This window comes from Abramis brama, assembly GCF_963993115.1.
Source record: "Abramis brama genome assembly, chromosome: 22".
Classification (NCBI taxonomy): domain Eukaryota; kingdom Metazoa; phylum Chordata; class Actinopteri; order Cypriniformes; family Leuciscidae; genus Abramis; species Abramis brama.
Window position 1 is genome coordinate 12973015 of NC_139984.1, and position 16776 is coordinate 12989790.

General features: G+C 37.4%; 1 protein-coding gene across 1 annotated transcript; it reads left to right on the plus strand.

Annotated features, from left to right (window-relative positions):
- Window positions 1-49: 49 nt before the first annotated feature.
- Window positions 50-15797, plus strand: rybpa (RING1 and YY1 binding protein a). The gene is made up of 5 exons (XM_084098930.1): window positions 50-186; window positions 609-734; window positions 6140-6745; window positions 10954-11046; window positions 14517-15797. The coding sequence occupies exons 1-5, from the start codon at window positions 161-163 to the stop codon at window positions 14764-14766; spliced, it is 1101 nt and encodes a 366-aa protein (XP_083955056.1). The 5' UTR covers window positions 50-160; the 3' UTR covers window positions 14767-15797.
- Window positions 15798-16776: the final 979 nt, after the last annotated feature.

Below are 16776 nucleotides of genomic sequence, written 5' to 3' on the forward strand. Positions count from 1 at the left end.
GCTGTGATTGGCTCAGGGCGAGGCCACGTGACGGACCGACGCCTCGCGCTGCAGCGGTCAGCGAGTGCAAGTGTGCGATATCAGCAGCAGCGGCTCTGTCTGGAGCTCACACTGTACATTACAGAAGCCCCCTCCTCTGGAAGACGGTGTTTCTCCCATTATGGGCGACAAGAAAAGCCCATCCAGGTATAGAAACATCTAATTTCCTCTGTCTTTTCATAAAGCATCTTGCGCGTTTGTGTACATGGAAGAGTAGCCGCGTAGTGCGGTTGAAGTCTACTTATTTTTCCTGGTCGGATTTAACGGAAAAAAAGCGCAGCCATGGCGGATACGAAGCCTTGCCTGACTCCCGGTATCCAGCTTTAGACAAAGGGAATTTAGGAAACGCCTCCTCTCTTCTTCTTTCTTCGCCTTTTTTTCAACAGATAAAGCCCTTTTATCCGTTAGGCATGCAAAATCGTCAAATTGCAAGTGTTATTGTGTGTTTGTAAAGGACAGGCGTCTTCTACGACAGCACGCAGAATTAAGTGCATATGATGACACTCGCACTAATTAGGGTGCAGCATGCTATTTAAATACCCTAACCATTTCCTTTTTAAATCTTGCAGGCCAAAAAGACAAGCCAAGCCCTCTGCAGACAACGGATTTTGGGACTGTAGCGTCTGCACCTTCAAAAACAGTGCAGAGGCATTCAAATGCAGTATATGTGATGTGCGGAAAGGTACATCTACAAGGTAAAGTGACACTGCAGCTTATTAAGAGGGAGTTAGGCATTCATAGCCACCATAAACACATTGCACATGCATGCAGTGAGGATGTCAAAATTGATATTAAGGCTTGTTGTTGTGGATTGTGTCTTTATCCATGCTGACGTCATTTGATTCCTGTAGAATTTCAATGACACTCTAGGACAGGATCCGGCTGGTATGTGTCCTGGTCTGTGCGCAGGGCCCCATTATATGATCCTATAGGAAATGAAATGCTGCATTAAGCATCTGATTTGTTAGTGCAGCGTTGATGTTTTGGTATGCACGCTGAGCTGTTTGTTCAGTACTGTGCAAAATATGAAACACGCTGCTGTTTTTTGCAGCTTGATGTAGGCTACTGCTGTGGTCACTAATGCACTGATGCTATCATATTAATGATGTTATGTGCTAGAATTTAGGGTACGATTGGCGCCTATGGCATGCAGCCAAGATGTAGGAAAGGGGTCTGTCTGTAAAAAAAGAAAAAAAGAAAAGATATATAGGCCCATGGTGAAGAAGCATGCATTTAAATTGCAGTTGATCATCAGAATGTGCGTAATTCTTTTTCTAGGTCACTGATCAAATAAGCAAATTTGTGGCATTGAACATGTGACCTGGTCTGTACAAAATATCAGAAACATTAGGTTCTTTCTGGAGCATTCTCAAAAAAAGATGGTCATACCAAAGTCATATTTTTTTTATTTTGACAATTCTAATAAAAAAATATTTTATTATATCCTTAAAAAAAATAATAATAAATAATTCGCCAGTGGTCTCAGACGTTTAAAGTTGCAATTTTTTTCATATTTCATGTTTTCCAAAAGGATTGCTCTTGAAATTGACCGATCATGAAAGAAACATCATATGCTTTTAAGTTTTGCTCCATTACCTACATGTTTTCAGCTAAATCTTCTAGTGGGATGAATGTGGCTCTGTCGCAGGTGTTATACATCTCTGCCAAAGTGACAGTCTTTTCATGTATTGTGTGTACGGTGTGAAGCACGCAGGCATCTCCTCTCGGCATAAATTGCATGCTTGAATGTTGATTTTCTAGCTTTGTTGAAGCAACAGGATCAGTCCGTGCTCTCTTGTAGACAGGTTGTTTGATGATGCCGTTCTGCTGACTTGAGTTAGTGTCGTCTACACCAGAGTAGCAACAGCTGTGGGAAATTTCCCTGCCAACACCAATAGCCGATTATTCAGAATGATATCTGCCGATACTGATTCAGATCAGATCACTGGTTCACCAAAAAATGAAAATGATCCCATAATTGACTCCCCCTTAAGCCACCCAAGGTGTATATGACTTTCTTCTTTCATCCAAACACAATTGGAGTTATATTAAAAATGATCCTGGCTCTTCCAAACTTTAGAATGGGAGTGAATGGTAACTTAGATTTTGAAGCCCAAAAAAGTGCATCCATCCATCATAAAAGTAATCCATAAGACTACAGTGGGTTAATAAATGCCTTCTGAAGTCAAAGCGATGCGTTTTTGTACAGAAAATATCCATATTTATAACTTTATTAACTATATTTACTGGCTTCTGGTAGCAGCCGTACGCGAGTCTAGTTCCGGCGTAAGAGTGACCTCTGACCCGACGTATGATGTAGGAGTAGCGTAAGCTTAGGTGAGAGTAGACTCTTCTCGTGGTTTAAACAAACAGGGCTGGGTCACGGACTCAAGCTCCTCCTACATTTCTCTGTAAAAATTCTCGCTTTAGACTTCTAATAAGTGACTGGTGTTTTGTTTTGCTCTATCCTCTGCGCTTCCATATTCGTCAATACGTCATGTGTCAGGTTAGGGGTCACTCTTCCGCCGCAAATCGACGCATACGGCTGTCTGCTGGAAGCCAGTTATTATAGCTAATGTAGTTTTAAATATGGATATTTTTCTTACGCAAACACATCGCTTTGCTTCAGAAGGCCTTTATTAACCCCCTGGAGCCGTATTGATTATTATTTATGATGGATGGATGCATTTTTTGGGGCTTCAAAATCTCACCCCCCCATTCACTACCATTATAAAGCTTGGAAGAGTCAGGATATTTTTAAATATAACTACGATTGTGTTCGTCTGAAAGAAGAATGTCATATACACCTAGGATGGCTTGAGGGTGAGTAAATCATGGGATAATTTTCATTATTGGGTGAACAATCCCTTTAAGTGACCTTATCCACAAGCTGTTTTGTTGATGTCTTTCTGCGGTTGAAACACTGATTGAGCGATTACATGAGGCTGAGGCATGATACATTTCGGTAAGTTGTACTGTCTCTTTCAACATGCCTTTTGATGTTCATGCATGGTTTTTTTTGTGCTATAACATGTATTGAAGAGGAAGAGAAGACTCGCGCTCCGGACACTACAGCAATCTGTCACCTCACATTTAAGAGCGTGAAAACACAATTTATTGTTTCAATTTCGTGATAAAATGGACAGAATTGAAAAGCTGAGACTTTGTTTTTATCAGAAGTAACAAAGCACAAAGCTCTTTGCGATTATTAGATGGGAGGCGCACTACAAATAATATTTGGTGTGGGAAAAACCGTGGAGCTGGTAACCCTGGCTTGAACTACAGGTGATTCATAGGGTCAAATAGAGGCTGCTTTATGTCGCTATTGTTATTGTCACGTTAACGTAGGCCCTAGATTCAACACGATATTTTAGACACACACACACACACACACACACACACACACACACACACACACACACACACACACACACACACACACACACACACACACACACACACACACACACACACACACACAGTATGATTTGCAGTCTGACACGTTTTTCCACCCCCTTATGATTGACAGGATATCATTGGCTGTTTTTAAACAGGTGGCCAAAAATTATTGGCTGATACATCTGTGCATTCCTAGTACCACACAGAAACCCAGTATTGTGCGGTAGAGTGGACCACACACCTATAATAATGCAAAAAAATGGTCAAAGTAGTTTTTCAGTTGTCAAACTTTGCAATGGGGATTTTGGCAAAATTCAAAACTGTGATATAACGCCATAATCGCAGTTAATTGGTGGTATTGGTGGTGGTGGTGGTGGGAGGATGCAATGTCTAGGTATTATAAAAAGGGGTTATGTTAATGTTTAGGACGTTGCAGCAAAGAGAATATTTTTATTTGGATTTATTTAGCAGAATGAACTTCTTTGTTCTTTTAATGAGATTAGGGAATGGAGGTAATGTGCTGTCAGTATGAAGTTAAATCTGGAGCAGGTAATATAATTAGAGCATCATAGAGAGCCACCAATCAATGACATGAACTGCCAGCGGGGTATTATTAACTCAGATCCATGAATATTTACTGTGATTCTCTCTTGTCTGAAACTCAATCTTTTTTTCAGAGAGGTAATGTTTCCAGTAGACACCCCTCACTCATACCCTCACAGCAAACTTGTTTGCCTAGAATTGATCTCTCAATGCTCTAATATAGTATTGAGAATATTGAGACATGAAACTTCATGTGTTGTGATTATTGATAGAATGATATATCCAGGGCTGGATTTACCTCATATTGTGACATAGGCAAAAGCTACTTTTGAGCCCCCTCACACCATATGCTACTTTTAAAGGAAATAAGTGGGAAAAACACTGTGATTGTCAAATTTGATATTGTGGCTTTATATGTGATCATATACTTGCAAGCTCAAATGAAGTGTTTTTCCAGTGAATGTGTTTTTTTGTCATTAGATCGGCTGCATCGGAGGCAGTCAGTCCATCGCATCACGTTTTCATCAGCTTAAAGTTATGAAGATTATTGTAGCTGTAGCTTTGTGGGCACTCGTTTTTACCCCCTGGTTTTCTGTTGTTGATTTTTCTGTCATTTGGCCAAAATCTCACATTATAATGTAGCGCTACGCACAGGCTGTTTTGGCTGTGACTCGAGGACAAATGCAAGACGCTCTCATCCACTCCTCAAATACATAAAAGATTACCATTTAATATAGTGTTTCTTGCCTAAAGAAAACGCTGTACTTATTCAGAGAATAAGCAGAGACACTCCAAACTGCTTGTCGCACTTCATTCAGGATAGAGATGGGGCGGAGTTATGAGGTTTGACTGACAGTTTGAGGAGGCAATGGAGAGTTTTGTCACAAGCTCTTTTTAATACTTTTCATTGATTAAATATTTGCAGAACCCACAGGCAGACGTAAAGGGTGACCATAGTAATGATTTATGTAAAATAAAAAAATATATATTTTTAATTAATTTATAGGTTAGGGGTTAGGGTTAAGTTATTGTCTTACATAGTTTTAGCATTAGAGTGAAATAATAATAATTCAAAAATATAATTTCTCCTCCTGGGCCCCCCCTGGACATGCGAGCATAGGCACAGGCTTAGAATGCCTATGCATAAATCCGGCCCTTGATACATCAGCCAAGTCATTGCCATTTTGAGAGTATCTGCTTTGGTCAATAGCATGCCATTTTTCCAAACAGAAGTAGTTGCTTCCATCAGTTCTTATATATTGACAGCCTTTAACAATAGACAATTCACATTTTTCAAATATTTTAAAGCTTTTTAATTAATACACTACTGGTCAAAAGTTTGGGGTCGGTAAGATTTTCTTTTATGGAGACCGAAAAAGAAACGTAAAACAGTAATATTGTAAAATAGTATTACAATTTAAAATGTGTTTTCTATTTGAATACATTTTAAAATGTAATTTATTCCTGTGATTTAAAGCTGAATTTTCAGCATCATTACTCCAGTCTTCAGTGTCACATGATCCTTCAGAAATCAGTCTAATATGATGATTTGATGCTCAAGAGACATTTCTGATTATTATCAATGTTGAAAACCGTTGTGCTGCTTCATATTTGAGTAGAAACCACAAAACTTTTTTCTTTGATGATGATGAATATAAAGTTTAAAAGAACAACATTTCTTCAGTCTCCCATGTCTTTACTGTCATGATTTAATGCATCTTTGCTGAATAAAGGTATTAAGTTCTTTCAAAAAATATCTTACTGACCCCAAACTTTTAAAGAGGGGTGTCTTTTTGATTTGTTTAACATTTTTAGGGTCATTATAATTCCCATACATCCATTTCATAGTTTTCATGATTTTACTATTACAACTAATATGGAAACTAGTAGTACTTAGTACGTGTGTCCAAAATGTACTGAACATATAAGTATAAATCCAGGTAAAATGGGACATGTTAGGTTTTGTATTTAACATTTCATTTTGCATTTCTTTTGCATAACATTTCTAAAATGGTGTCGTGTGAGGGTTGTCTGGCATCATATATTAAAACGCCAGTGGCAAAGTGGCAGAAACGGTCCCACTTTACCTGAGTTCATCCTGTCCTGCTCCCTATATATTGGCATAGCACTTGATTTCTGGTAACATTATCTTTTCCAGAAAACCTAGGATAAACTCTCAACTCGTGGCACAGCAGGTCGCTCAACAGTGCGCCGCCCCACCCCCAGCCAAGAAAGAAAGAAGGGAAAGGACAGACAGACACCTGCCTGACGACGACCACTTCGACATGGACAACTCCGACTCAGATAGACTCAGCAGTCTCCACCCTGACTCCGACCATCCCGAGAGATTAGGTCTGGATGGAGTTCAGCTTGAACGTGGACATTCTCAAAAGGATCGGAGACAGGAACGCGGGCTGGACAAACCGCAAATGCTCGATACAGACAGGGGGCCTGAGCGAACAGGACTGACCCCAAACCTGCTGCAGCAGCAACAACAGCAGCAGCAGCAGCAGCAGCAGCAGCACAACAGAACAGACAGAGAGCACACGGACAGAGCAATGCTGGAAAAACTTCAGCCTCACAGAGAGCACATGGATAAGGATCATCCGCACACGGCAGACTCTGGAATGCAGCCCGCAGAGAGGATGGGTGCAGAGAGAGAGGAAATCAAAAAAGGGAAAATAGAGCGAGCCATGGTGGAGAAACACAAAGAGAGACATAAAAGCCTGACGCCCAGTAAAAAACCCACTGCTAAGAAGATAAAGTGAGTGGTGTTATGCAACCATGCTCCGCAAATAGTCTTTCATGGTCCTGGTTTGATCCAATCAGATTAGGGCTGCACAATTAATCGCAAATTAACATGAAATTGCGTTTAAACCGATTTGGCTTATTGCGATTATGAAATCTTTTTTATTTTTCTTATTCTTATTTTTTTATGTGCAGCTTGTCAATGAAGTACGGCTCTGTGATCAGTAGTAGGAAATGCTGCTCCATCTGAAAGCACTGTGAGTTTGAGTCGTTTATAACGTGCATTTGAAAAAGCAACCAAACATCTTTCCAAACATGAGAAGCATTTATGAACTTCTTGTCCACCAAAAGTCAACATTTAATAACATTTTTACTCCAAACTCACTTCATAACGACAATTGAGCTCATCCTTTTGTGAGATGATGTGGCTTCTTAGACAGAATAAGGCAGTCGTGTGTTTATTAGTCATGTTTAATCAATCAAAGCGTTTCAATCTTCTGTTTATTCAGCTACAGTGATAGTATGATGCCCATTGGGATTTCCTAGAAAGATGTGTGTTGTCTACTTCTGCGGGGCATATTTGGAGTGTCTGCGTGAGAGCGCCCTCTAGCTTTCAGATGGAGCAGCATTTACTATTGGTCACAGAGCCGTGCTTCACTGACAAGCTGCGCATTAAATAATCGCAGCCTTTGCTAGGGTTGTGCCGATAGACGATAGTATCGTGTATCGACGATAGACAGAGATATCGCCGATGGCAGATGCCTTTGACGATATCAATACGATAATTGGCTCGTTTTCCCATTAATGTATTAAATCATTATTATTATTATTATTATTATTATTATTATTATTATTATGAAGCTAGTATAGTTATTAAATTAATTAGGAACTACAATTAAATTTGCCTTGCCTAAATTCATAACGACATCACCACATAACCACACTTGCGACATCACCGACGCGCGCGTATGAGGACTCCTCAAAGAAAATGTTTTTAAAACAGACTAAAAAAACTACATCCCACAACGAAATTTAATTGCAAGGTGATCCATTCACAAATTGTCAAGAGTGCTTGTTTTAACAGACGCATCATTCTTATACAGAGCGGCATCGTTGTTCGTCAGTATTTTGTTTCCATAGCACATTAACAAAATATTTAATGACACTAATAACACTAAAAACAATACAATTACAAAAATATTAATTATAATATCAATAAAATTATATAGGCCGCCTAGGCCTAATAAAGTCTTTAGTTCACGAAGCATATCTGTGAAACTCTGCCATCTGTGAAAATCACAAGCAACTTCAAACTTGTTTAACAAGTTCAAATTTTTTCACTGTCAATAATGTAAGTCCACAAGAGAAATGTTAAGCCAGTAAATTGATAGTTGCTGTACCGTTATATCCACCGTCGTCTCTGAGAGAACGCGCCGTTAATGCAGCGAAAGCTCAGTCCGTTTCTGCTTTCATTTTCAGGGAATGAGCGCGTTAACATGCACGTTATTAACTCGATTATGCTGAATAAACAGACAATGCATGTGGTCATGTAAACGCATTGACCCGTTTTCCTTTATCAGAGTCAAGTCGTAGGTTTAAGTATAACCGATCGACTTTTAGATTTTTGCCTCTGATTTCTCCCGGCATTTAAAACCGCGTTATTTGGGCTTATTGAAGTGCGGTGCGCATAAGTGAAGTGCATCTAGACAGAGAGAGCACATATATCGCAGACTCCAACACTTTTTTTTGACCCAAGAAATTAAAACGTGTTCTCATCTCGTGCAGAAGTAGCCTACAGGCAAAATGCTGCATCTGTAACGGCATGAGAGGATAATGTGTGTCCGTAAATTTCCAGCTGACATGTTGAAATACTGAGTCAGAAACAAGAATGATTAGGATCTTGTTTTACCTCACTATACCGGGAAATAACCTGATTTAGCCTATTAATAAACACTCCACCTTTGCTAGCAAAATAAATAAAAAAATCTCATATTTAAAACAAAGTAATAAAACAAGCAAATTGATGAGTAAATAAGCAAGTTAATAATCAAATAAGTAAGCCCCGCCCCCCTCACGATAATATCGTGTATCGCCGATCTCACAGGCTGATGATAAGACGATATGAAAATGGAGCATATCGCACCCAAGCCTAGCCTTTGCCTAATCGCTTGTGGTTTCATTTCGATTAATCGTGCAGCAGTATATCAGATATTGGTATAAGGGCTGTCAAAGACAAACACATGCAACTAATTCATGATGTCAGTTTCTTCTAAACCTGTTGACACGTTGTCAATTTTACATTAGGGTGCAACAGTCGGGTTCCAGAAGTAAAAATCCCATTCATTTCGAATTGATTTTTGACGATAACTTATAAACCATTGAAGATACAACGACTACTGTGAGCTACACGTTTGTTAATCGATGGTATATTTGTTGAAGCCATCAGCCTGCATTATTTCAACTTATTTTTAAATAATAATGTTTAAAGGTTGGGTAGGCAATTTTGGAGAGGCTAGCAATAGCAAGCTAACTTTGAAAGTATAAGATCCCTTCAGAGAGTCTCCAAAGCCTCACCTCCTCTACAGTACACGAATGTGCACAATTTCGCCATTTCGGCGTTGATGGTGTTGCCAGAGAAACTCATAAGAGTCAGGTGAATCACGTAGAACATCACAGGTTGCTATCTTGTGCTATTATGTTTATGACATGGTGTGAATGCAGTATAAGCTCGTTGTTTTGGTTCAGGAGGAACTGTGTAAGGTGGCTGGTGTTTGTTTGTGGTGCTTGGTGACTGTCTGTCTACAACTCTGCATATCCTCATGAAATGAGGATGATGTGTGATGTCTGTGTGAGTAGGTGCGCGGAGGTATGGAAATGCATATGTTAACAGGCAGGTAGAACATCATATAATTGCTTTCAGACTGAATGCAATGATTGGACGAACATTATTTTGGTCCTGAGACTTCCACAGAAGATATATATATATATCCAGAGAATATATATATATATATAATTTTATATTTAGACTGCTTCTGTTATTGATTGCTATCAGGATGTGAAGAGAGTTTAAACCAGAATAGCAAAGTGTTTATGATTTTTAATTTTTGTTGCCTACCCTACCTTTAACGGGAATTCCTGGTGAAAAACTACATTACCCATGATTCTGCAGTGAATCTCCACCAATCAGAAACAAAACAAGCACACTTAATGGCCGCCCACTCCCATGAAGCACCATGGATGACATAATGGAATCTCCCTAAGATTTAATTTTTTAATTTGTCATTGGCAGTGCTCTTTCGTGTCAAGCCATCTTTATTTATATAGCGTTTTATAGAGATTGTTTCAAAGCAGCTTTGCAGTGATAACAGGAAAATTATCCAATGATGCAGTTCATTTCGGCTGTACAGCAGCTCTAAAAGAAAATAGTGTCATTGTTCAGCTGATGTTGATTCAGTTCCGTTGTAAAGATCATCAATTATTAAATTAGTTAATTTTATATATATAGAGAGAGCAGTTCTGCAGAAAACAGTGATGTCATCATCCAGCTCTCATGCAACAGTGTCAGTACAGTAATATTGTTGAATATTAAGTGTCCTCCACTAAGCAAGCCAGATGCGACAGTGGCAAGGAACCCAAACTCCATCAAATGACAGAATGGAGAAAATAAACTTCGGGAGAAACCAGGCTCAGTCGGGGGGCAAGTTTTATCCCATTTTAAAATACTTTTTTGCTTCAAATCAAAGTTTGTAATGTTGGGATTCACCTTGTAGCTGGTTAGTTTGGTTAATGGCTTATAACGCTTTAAAAAATCCAGATGGGAAAAAAAATGCTTCCGGAACCAAGGCCGCTGCAAAAGTGGGCGGACACTGTTGCGCTCTATAATGGTTTCATTCTGTTTTGTCTTCTTTCTATTCAGGGCTGATTGAAACAGGAGCAGTACAAGTATTGTACAAAAATATTCATTTTTTGGACACTTGACTCATGTACTGTACGGGTGATATTTAAATGCTAAGCTTAAATGAGACAAGCACCCATTTTTGTAATGTTCCTCATTTGTAAGTCGCTGTGGATGAAAGCATTTGCTAAATGAATAAATGCAAAAGTTAATGAAAACACGAATGGAGGACTGCAGGCCAGCTACAAAAACGTGTTAACACTTGAGTCTGGGAAGTGTGGGAATAATTGAATGGTAATAGTTTACTAATGCATATTGTAACTTTACAGGCCCAAACTCATTCAGAAAGGTCCAGCTGGGGAAAGTAACGGCATGAAGGCTGGGAAGTCTGTCACGAAGAATAACAAATCTATCATTTCACGGTAAGTTCATAACTGATCTGATCTTAAACAGTTTTCTTAAAGTCGGCATGAATGGATCTATCCATCCATTCAATAACCAATGGATAGAGCCAAGTCTCCCTCCCCATCACCCTACTTTTTTTTATTATTTTTTTATAATGGCGTTAAACTTGGATGTACATCACGATACGTAACAAAAAAAGCTTTGTTGTTACTTCAATTACACTGTGACTTTAAGGCAGGTTTCTACCTGCATTTTTCGAGTATTCTTGATTCCTACTAAAGACTTCACATTGAGTTTAAACTGTTACTGCTTTGAGTTATTAAGGGGAAATCCAATGAGCGGCTAATAGTCTTTTCCATTGCATAATCCATGGGCTCTTTAACTTGCCTGCAATGTAGACCGCTAAAACTGGATTATCATATATGCAGAACTTTGGGATGAATGAAACATTTAAATATACACTCCTTTATGAAAGTTTCACAGTTTAAAGTACTTTTAGTGTACACTTATCCAAAGTATATTCGTATAGCCATATTAGTGGCCTAGAAAAAGCTGTTTTATTGTGCAGAAGAGAGTCCAACCCTTATAAAGGGTGTTATCACATGACCAACTAAATAATACTCTCTTTATCCTCTTATTAAAAGACTGAATTAATTATTGGTTGCAAAAACATTTACTTTTGCATACACTTTGGAATGGCTGCCAATGGCTTTTGGAAAGACAGTTTTTGTGCAAATACTGCATCCGCTGCCAAAACAATCAAAAAACTGCTCGTCACACCTTTAAACGATGTTAACTTGCTTTATATTTAAATGGATGGGTCAAACGAAAATCAAAAATCTGTCATTAATTACTCTTATGTTTTTCCAAACCTGTAAGACTTTCATTCATCTTCAAAACACAAATGAAAATATCTTTCATAAAACCTGGGGGTCACTCCCCCATTTTTGTCACTCCATTGTCCATTCCACCAAAACTTTGTAATGAATAAAGATTGTAAAATTAATCTGTATGAATTGAGCGGTTTAATTCAAATCTCCTGAAGAGACACGGTCAATAAACATTGATCAACGCATATAGAGCACATAAAATATTTTAAATGTAAGCTCAAACGCACTTGCTTGATGCGAGGGAACAAACCTCATTGGTTGCAAGCATGTTTGGGCTTACATTTACAATATTTGTTTATGTGTGGATGAAAGCCTAAACTAAATCGGTTCATCGTGTAAAGTGATAGTGTCTCTTCGATTCATATGGATTACTTTTACAATGTTTTTTTTTTTTTTAACTTCATGATGTTTGAAAGTTTTGGTTGTGTTTTCACTAATTTTAAGATTTCATTAAAATATCTTTATTGGTGTTTCGAAGATTAATAAAAGTATTAGCTTTGAAACCAGTGTTATTTTAGTTTTTTGTGTGTGTAAATGTGTAATGCTGTAATGGAATGAAAGTGTAAATGTTTACACTTTCAGTAAACATTTATTTCAAAGTAATGTAAATGTTTTTTTTTTATTGTTTTAATAGTTAACTATAATCAGTGTTGGGTAAGTTAGAGTGATGCACGCTATATCGGCCACCATATCGATATCGGCTGATATATGTAAATTTTTTGTTATATTGTTATCGGCCCGATGAGAAAATTTGGTCAATATCTTGAAGCCGATTAATAATGGATTATTTCCTTCAGTTGAGACACTTTAGATGCGCACTGTTTCTGTTTGCCATTATGGTTTTGAATTGCTTGAAATGATTTGAATTTTTATTATTTTTTTTGGTATGGAAAGTTGGTCATAGGAGTGTAAAATTAAACTTACACTAGTTCAGACTAGGCTACTGTACTTTTTATGTTTAATTAATGTTGAAGTGCTTGGGACTTTTGTTTTTGTAATCGGACTCTCAAAAATTATATAAAAATTTGGATTTAGATTTATCGGCCAATATATCGGTTGTCGGGTTTCAAATGTAAAGAATTATTGGTTATCGATATCGGCCAATATTAATATTAATATTAATAACTTTTTTAGAGTAACTTACTAGTGATGCACCGACATGAAAATATGTCGGTGCATCACTAGTAAGTTACTCTAAAAAAGTTATTAATTAAGCTTCTAATTACATTTTCAACAGTATAATTACTCTCTCTAAAAAGGTTTGAAGATGATATACATGAAACTGCTCTTTTAAATAAATAATATAAAATAGCATTTTATACATTCTAAAATTACGTTAAATGTTGATGTTAAATCCACTTTTGTTTTATATAGAATTGTTCTATAGTCTTTACAGTATTTAATGCAATTACATCAGAAGTAACTGTAATTAAATTACAAAAAAAATAAGAGTAATCCCTTACATTACTTTTTCAAGTGAAAAGTAATTAGATTGCAGTAATTAATAACTTTGTAATGCATTACACCCAACACTGACAATAATAACCCTGTTTGAAACAACATGAGGGCGAGTAAATGATGACAGAATTTATTTTACTGGGATATTACCCTTTAATATTGAACACTACAGTTTATTTATATATATATATATATATATATATATATATATATATATATATATATATATATATACAGTGAGGAAAATAAGTATTTGAACACCCTGCTATTTTGCTAGTTCTCCCACTTGGAAATCATGGAGGGGTCTGAAATTGTCATCGTAGGTGCATGTCCACTGTGAGAGACATAATCTAAAAAAATCCAGAAATCACAATATATGATTTTTTTAACTATTTATTTGTATGATACAGCTGCAAATAAGTATTTGAACACCTGTATATCAGCTACACTCCTGCAGTGTGTGCAAACCTGGTGAAAAACTACAGGAAACGTTTGACCTCTGTAATTGCAAACAAAGGCTACTGTACCAAATATTAACATTGATTTTCTCAGGTGTTCAAATACTTATTTGCAGCTGTATCATACAAATAAATAGTTAAAAAATCACACACACACACACACACACACACACACACACACACACACACACACACACACACACACACACACACACACACACACACACACACACACACACACACACACACACACACACACACATATATATATATATATATACTCGTGTGTGTATATATATATATATATATATATATATATATATATGTGTATGTATATGTATGTATATGTATGTATATATATGTATATGTATGTATATGTATGTATATGTATGTATATGTATGTGTATATGTATGTGTATATGTATGTGTATATGTATGTGTATATGTATGTGTATATGTATGTGTATATGTATGTGTATATGTATGTGTATATGTATGTGTATATGTATGTGTATATGTATGTGTATATGTATATATATATATATATATATATATATATATATATATATATATATATATATATATATGTATGTATATGTGTGTATGTGTGTATGTATATGTGTATGTGTATTTTAATACATGTGTAATTCCTTCTTGCTCTGTTTTTCTGTTGCTCTTCAGACCTAAACTGAAGAACATAGACAGGAGCTCGGCTCAACAGCTCGCTATTACAGTGGGCAATGTGACTGTCATCATCACAGACTTTAAGGAGAAGACTCGCTCCTCCTCCACCTCCTCCTCCACGGTCACCTCCAGTGCTGGCTCTGAGCAGCAGCACCTGAGCTCCAGCTCGGAGAGCACAGACAAGGGGTCGTCCCGCGCCTCCACGCCCAGAAGAGACCACTCCTCTGGGCAGAACGAGACCCTGTGAAGGGGAAGAGATTCAGACACGCCAATCTCACTGGACGAGGCCTGGAGCTCCTACACTCGTAACTGTACATGGAAGAGGGATCTTTCCAACCCATTCAGACAATGTCCATCTTGACACACCGGCAGAAACGTACCTGTCGAAAACCCTCGTGGAGCACCCTGTAGATTGATGTGTTGATGTTCACGTGAGTCACTGTCACGCCGAGACCCACTGTATATTCTGTGCCCTACTCCTACCAGATATAATCCATGTTTGTGCACCACGGAAATCAGCGCTCCCAAGTTTGCATTATTATCATTCATTGTCATTAAATCGTGCAGACTTTGTGTTTAGAACGTAGATTCGTTTATGCTAAATGTACAGTATCTGAGCTCATTCCTTCATTTCTCAGACAGCTCCGAGTCAACGATCCGTTGCTGCAGCTGTGTGTAAAACGCGAGTTCTCCACAATAAGATCACGCTTGACCACCGTGTACAGGGAGATTTGTTCCCTTATTATTTCATATGACAAACTCTTGTGTGTTTACATGGTGGAAACACAAACTGTGATTATGTGAGTTTACAGTATTATTATAAATGCAAGGCCAACTTTGAAATCCATACGGTGTACCATGTAGACATGTTTTGTGGTTCACAAGATGATAAGAGAGTATTTAGAATATCGGTCTTTATCTTTCTCTGTTTTTAGACTTTAAACCTTTGAATATTTCTTGTAAAATTATATTGAGATTCACAGGACTGTCTATTATTCATCTTCATGGCAAAGACGCTCAGAAAGCGTGAAGAATGAAACTGGCAGTTGTTGGAATATGAAGCAGCTTATCTATTTGTGAGATTTCATACAGTATATTTACGGTTTACCAAGATCTCTACTGAAAATTGATCACTGATTAATACTCCCAATATAGCATTATGTTGTAAAAATTGGCTTCTTCTCGCCCATAAGGACGTTTTGCACAGGTTTACACTCATTCTGACCTTTGTTAAAAATCTAGAAGCTAATGAAGCTAATAAAAACCTTCTCAAACTCATTGAGGCCTCCAAACATTTTGGGCATTTTGATGTGATCGTTAACTTTTTCCACAAGCGGTTATATTCTTGTATAGTGACCAATGTTTACTGTGCTAAAGTCAGCATGAAATGGAAATTTGCCCTATCTATTCTAAATGTGTGTTGTGGATCTTATTGTGAATGATTTATCTGTGCATATCTTTCATTTATAAAAAAAAATTTACCTCTTAATTTTTAAGCAAAATGTCATAACTGTACCCTCTGGTGAAGTGACAGACTTCTCTCTATGCAGGACTTTCCTAATCATTTAGTTGTTTGTCTCCACTTTTGAGAGCAATTGCAACATCTCAACATCCAATCAACAACTGATGCACAGAAGAACCAAGTCAGATGTACGTCACAATACTGGGGGAAAAGAGATCTGACGCTACTTCCATTTCATTGTGACTTTAAGATGGGTGCACATAATCCCACAAGCCCTTTCACTAGTTCATTGATTAATTGTTTATTGCAATTTTGATGTAGTAGAGTTCTATACTTATCCAATGTTGCTTGCATTTGATGCATACTAAATGTATAGCTGCAGTCCGAAACTTTTTGTGTTCAAAATGTATATAATGAGCGAGTACATCATGAATCCATTTTCCAAACCGTGTTTTTGTCTTATCCTGAATCACTACGGTACACCTATAGTGTTTATATTGGGACTGTTTTAGATACTGGTCGTATCGCTGCGGAGTATCCCAGTACTGTGTGACTCGTCATAGACATAAACAGAGAAGACGTTCCGGCTATAATGCTATTCTGTTTATTAACCAGCTTTAATCATTTAGCCTTTATTTTAGATAAATTGACATAATTCCCCCAAGTGAAAAATACTTAATGATCATTTGTTTAAATGTTGATATTTAGGCATATGTACATGACCCCACTACCTGAAGCAAGAGATCCATTGAATCTACCTACATGTTTAGCAAACCTGCACAGCTTGATTTAGAA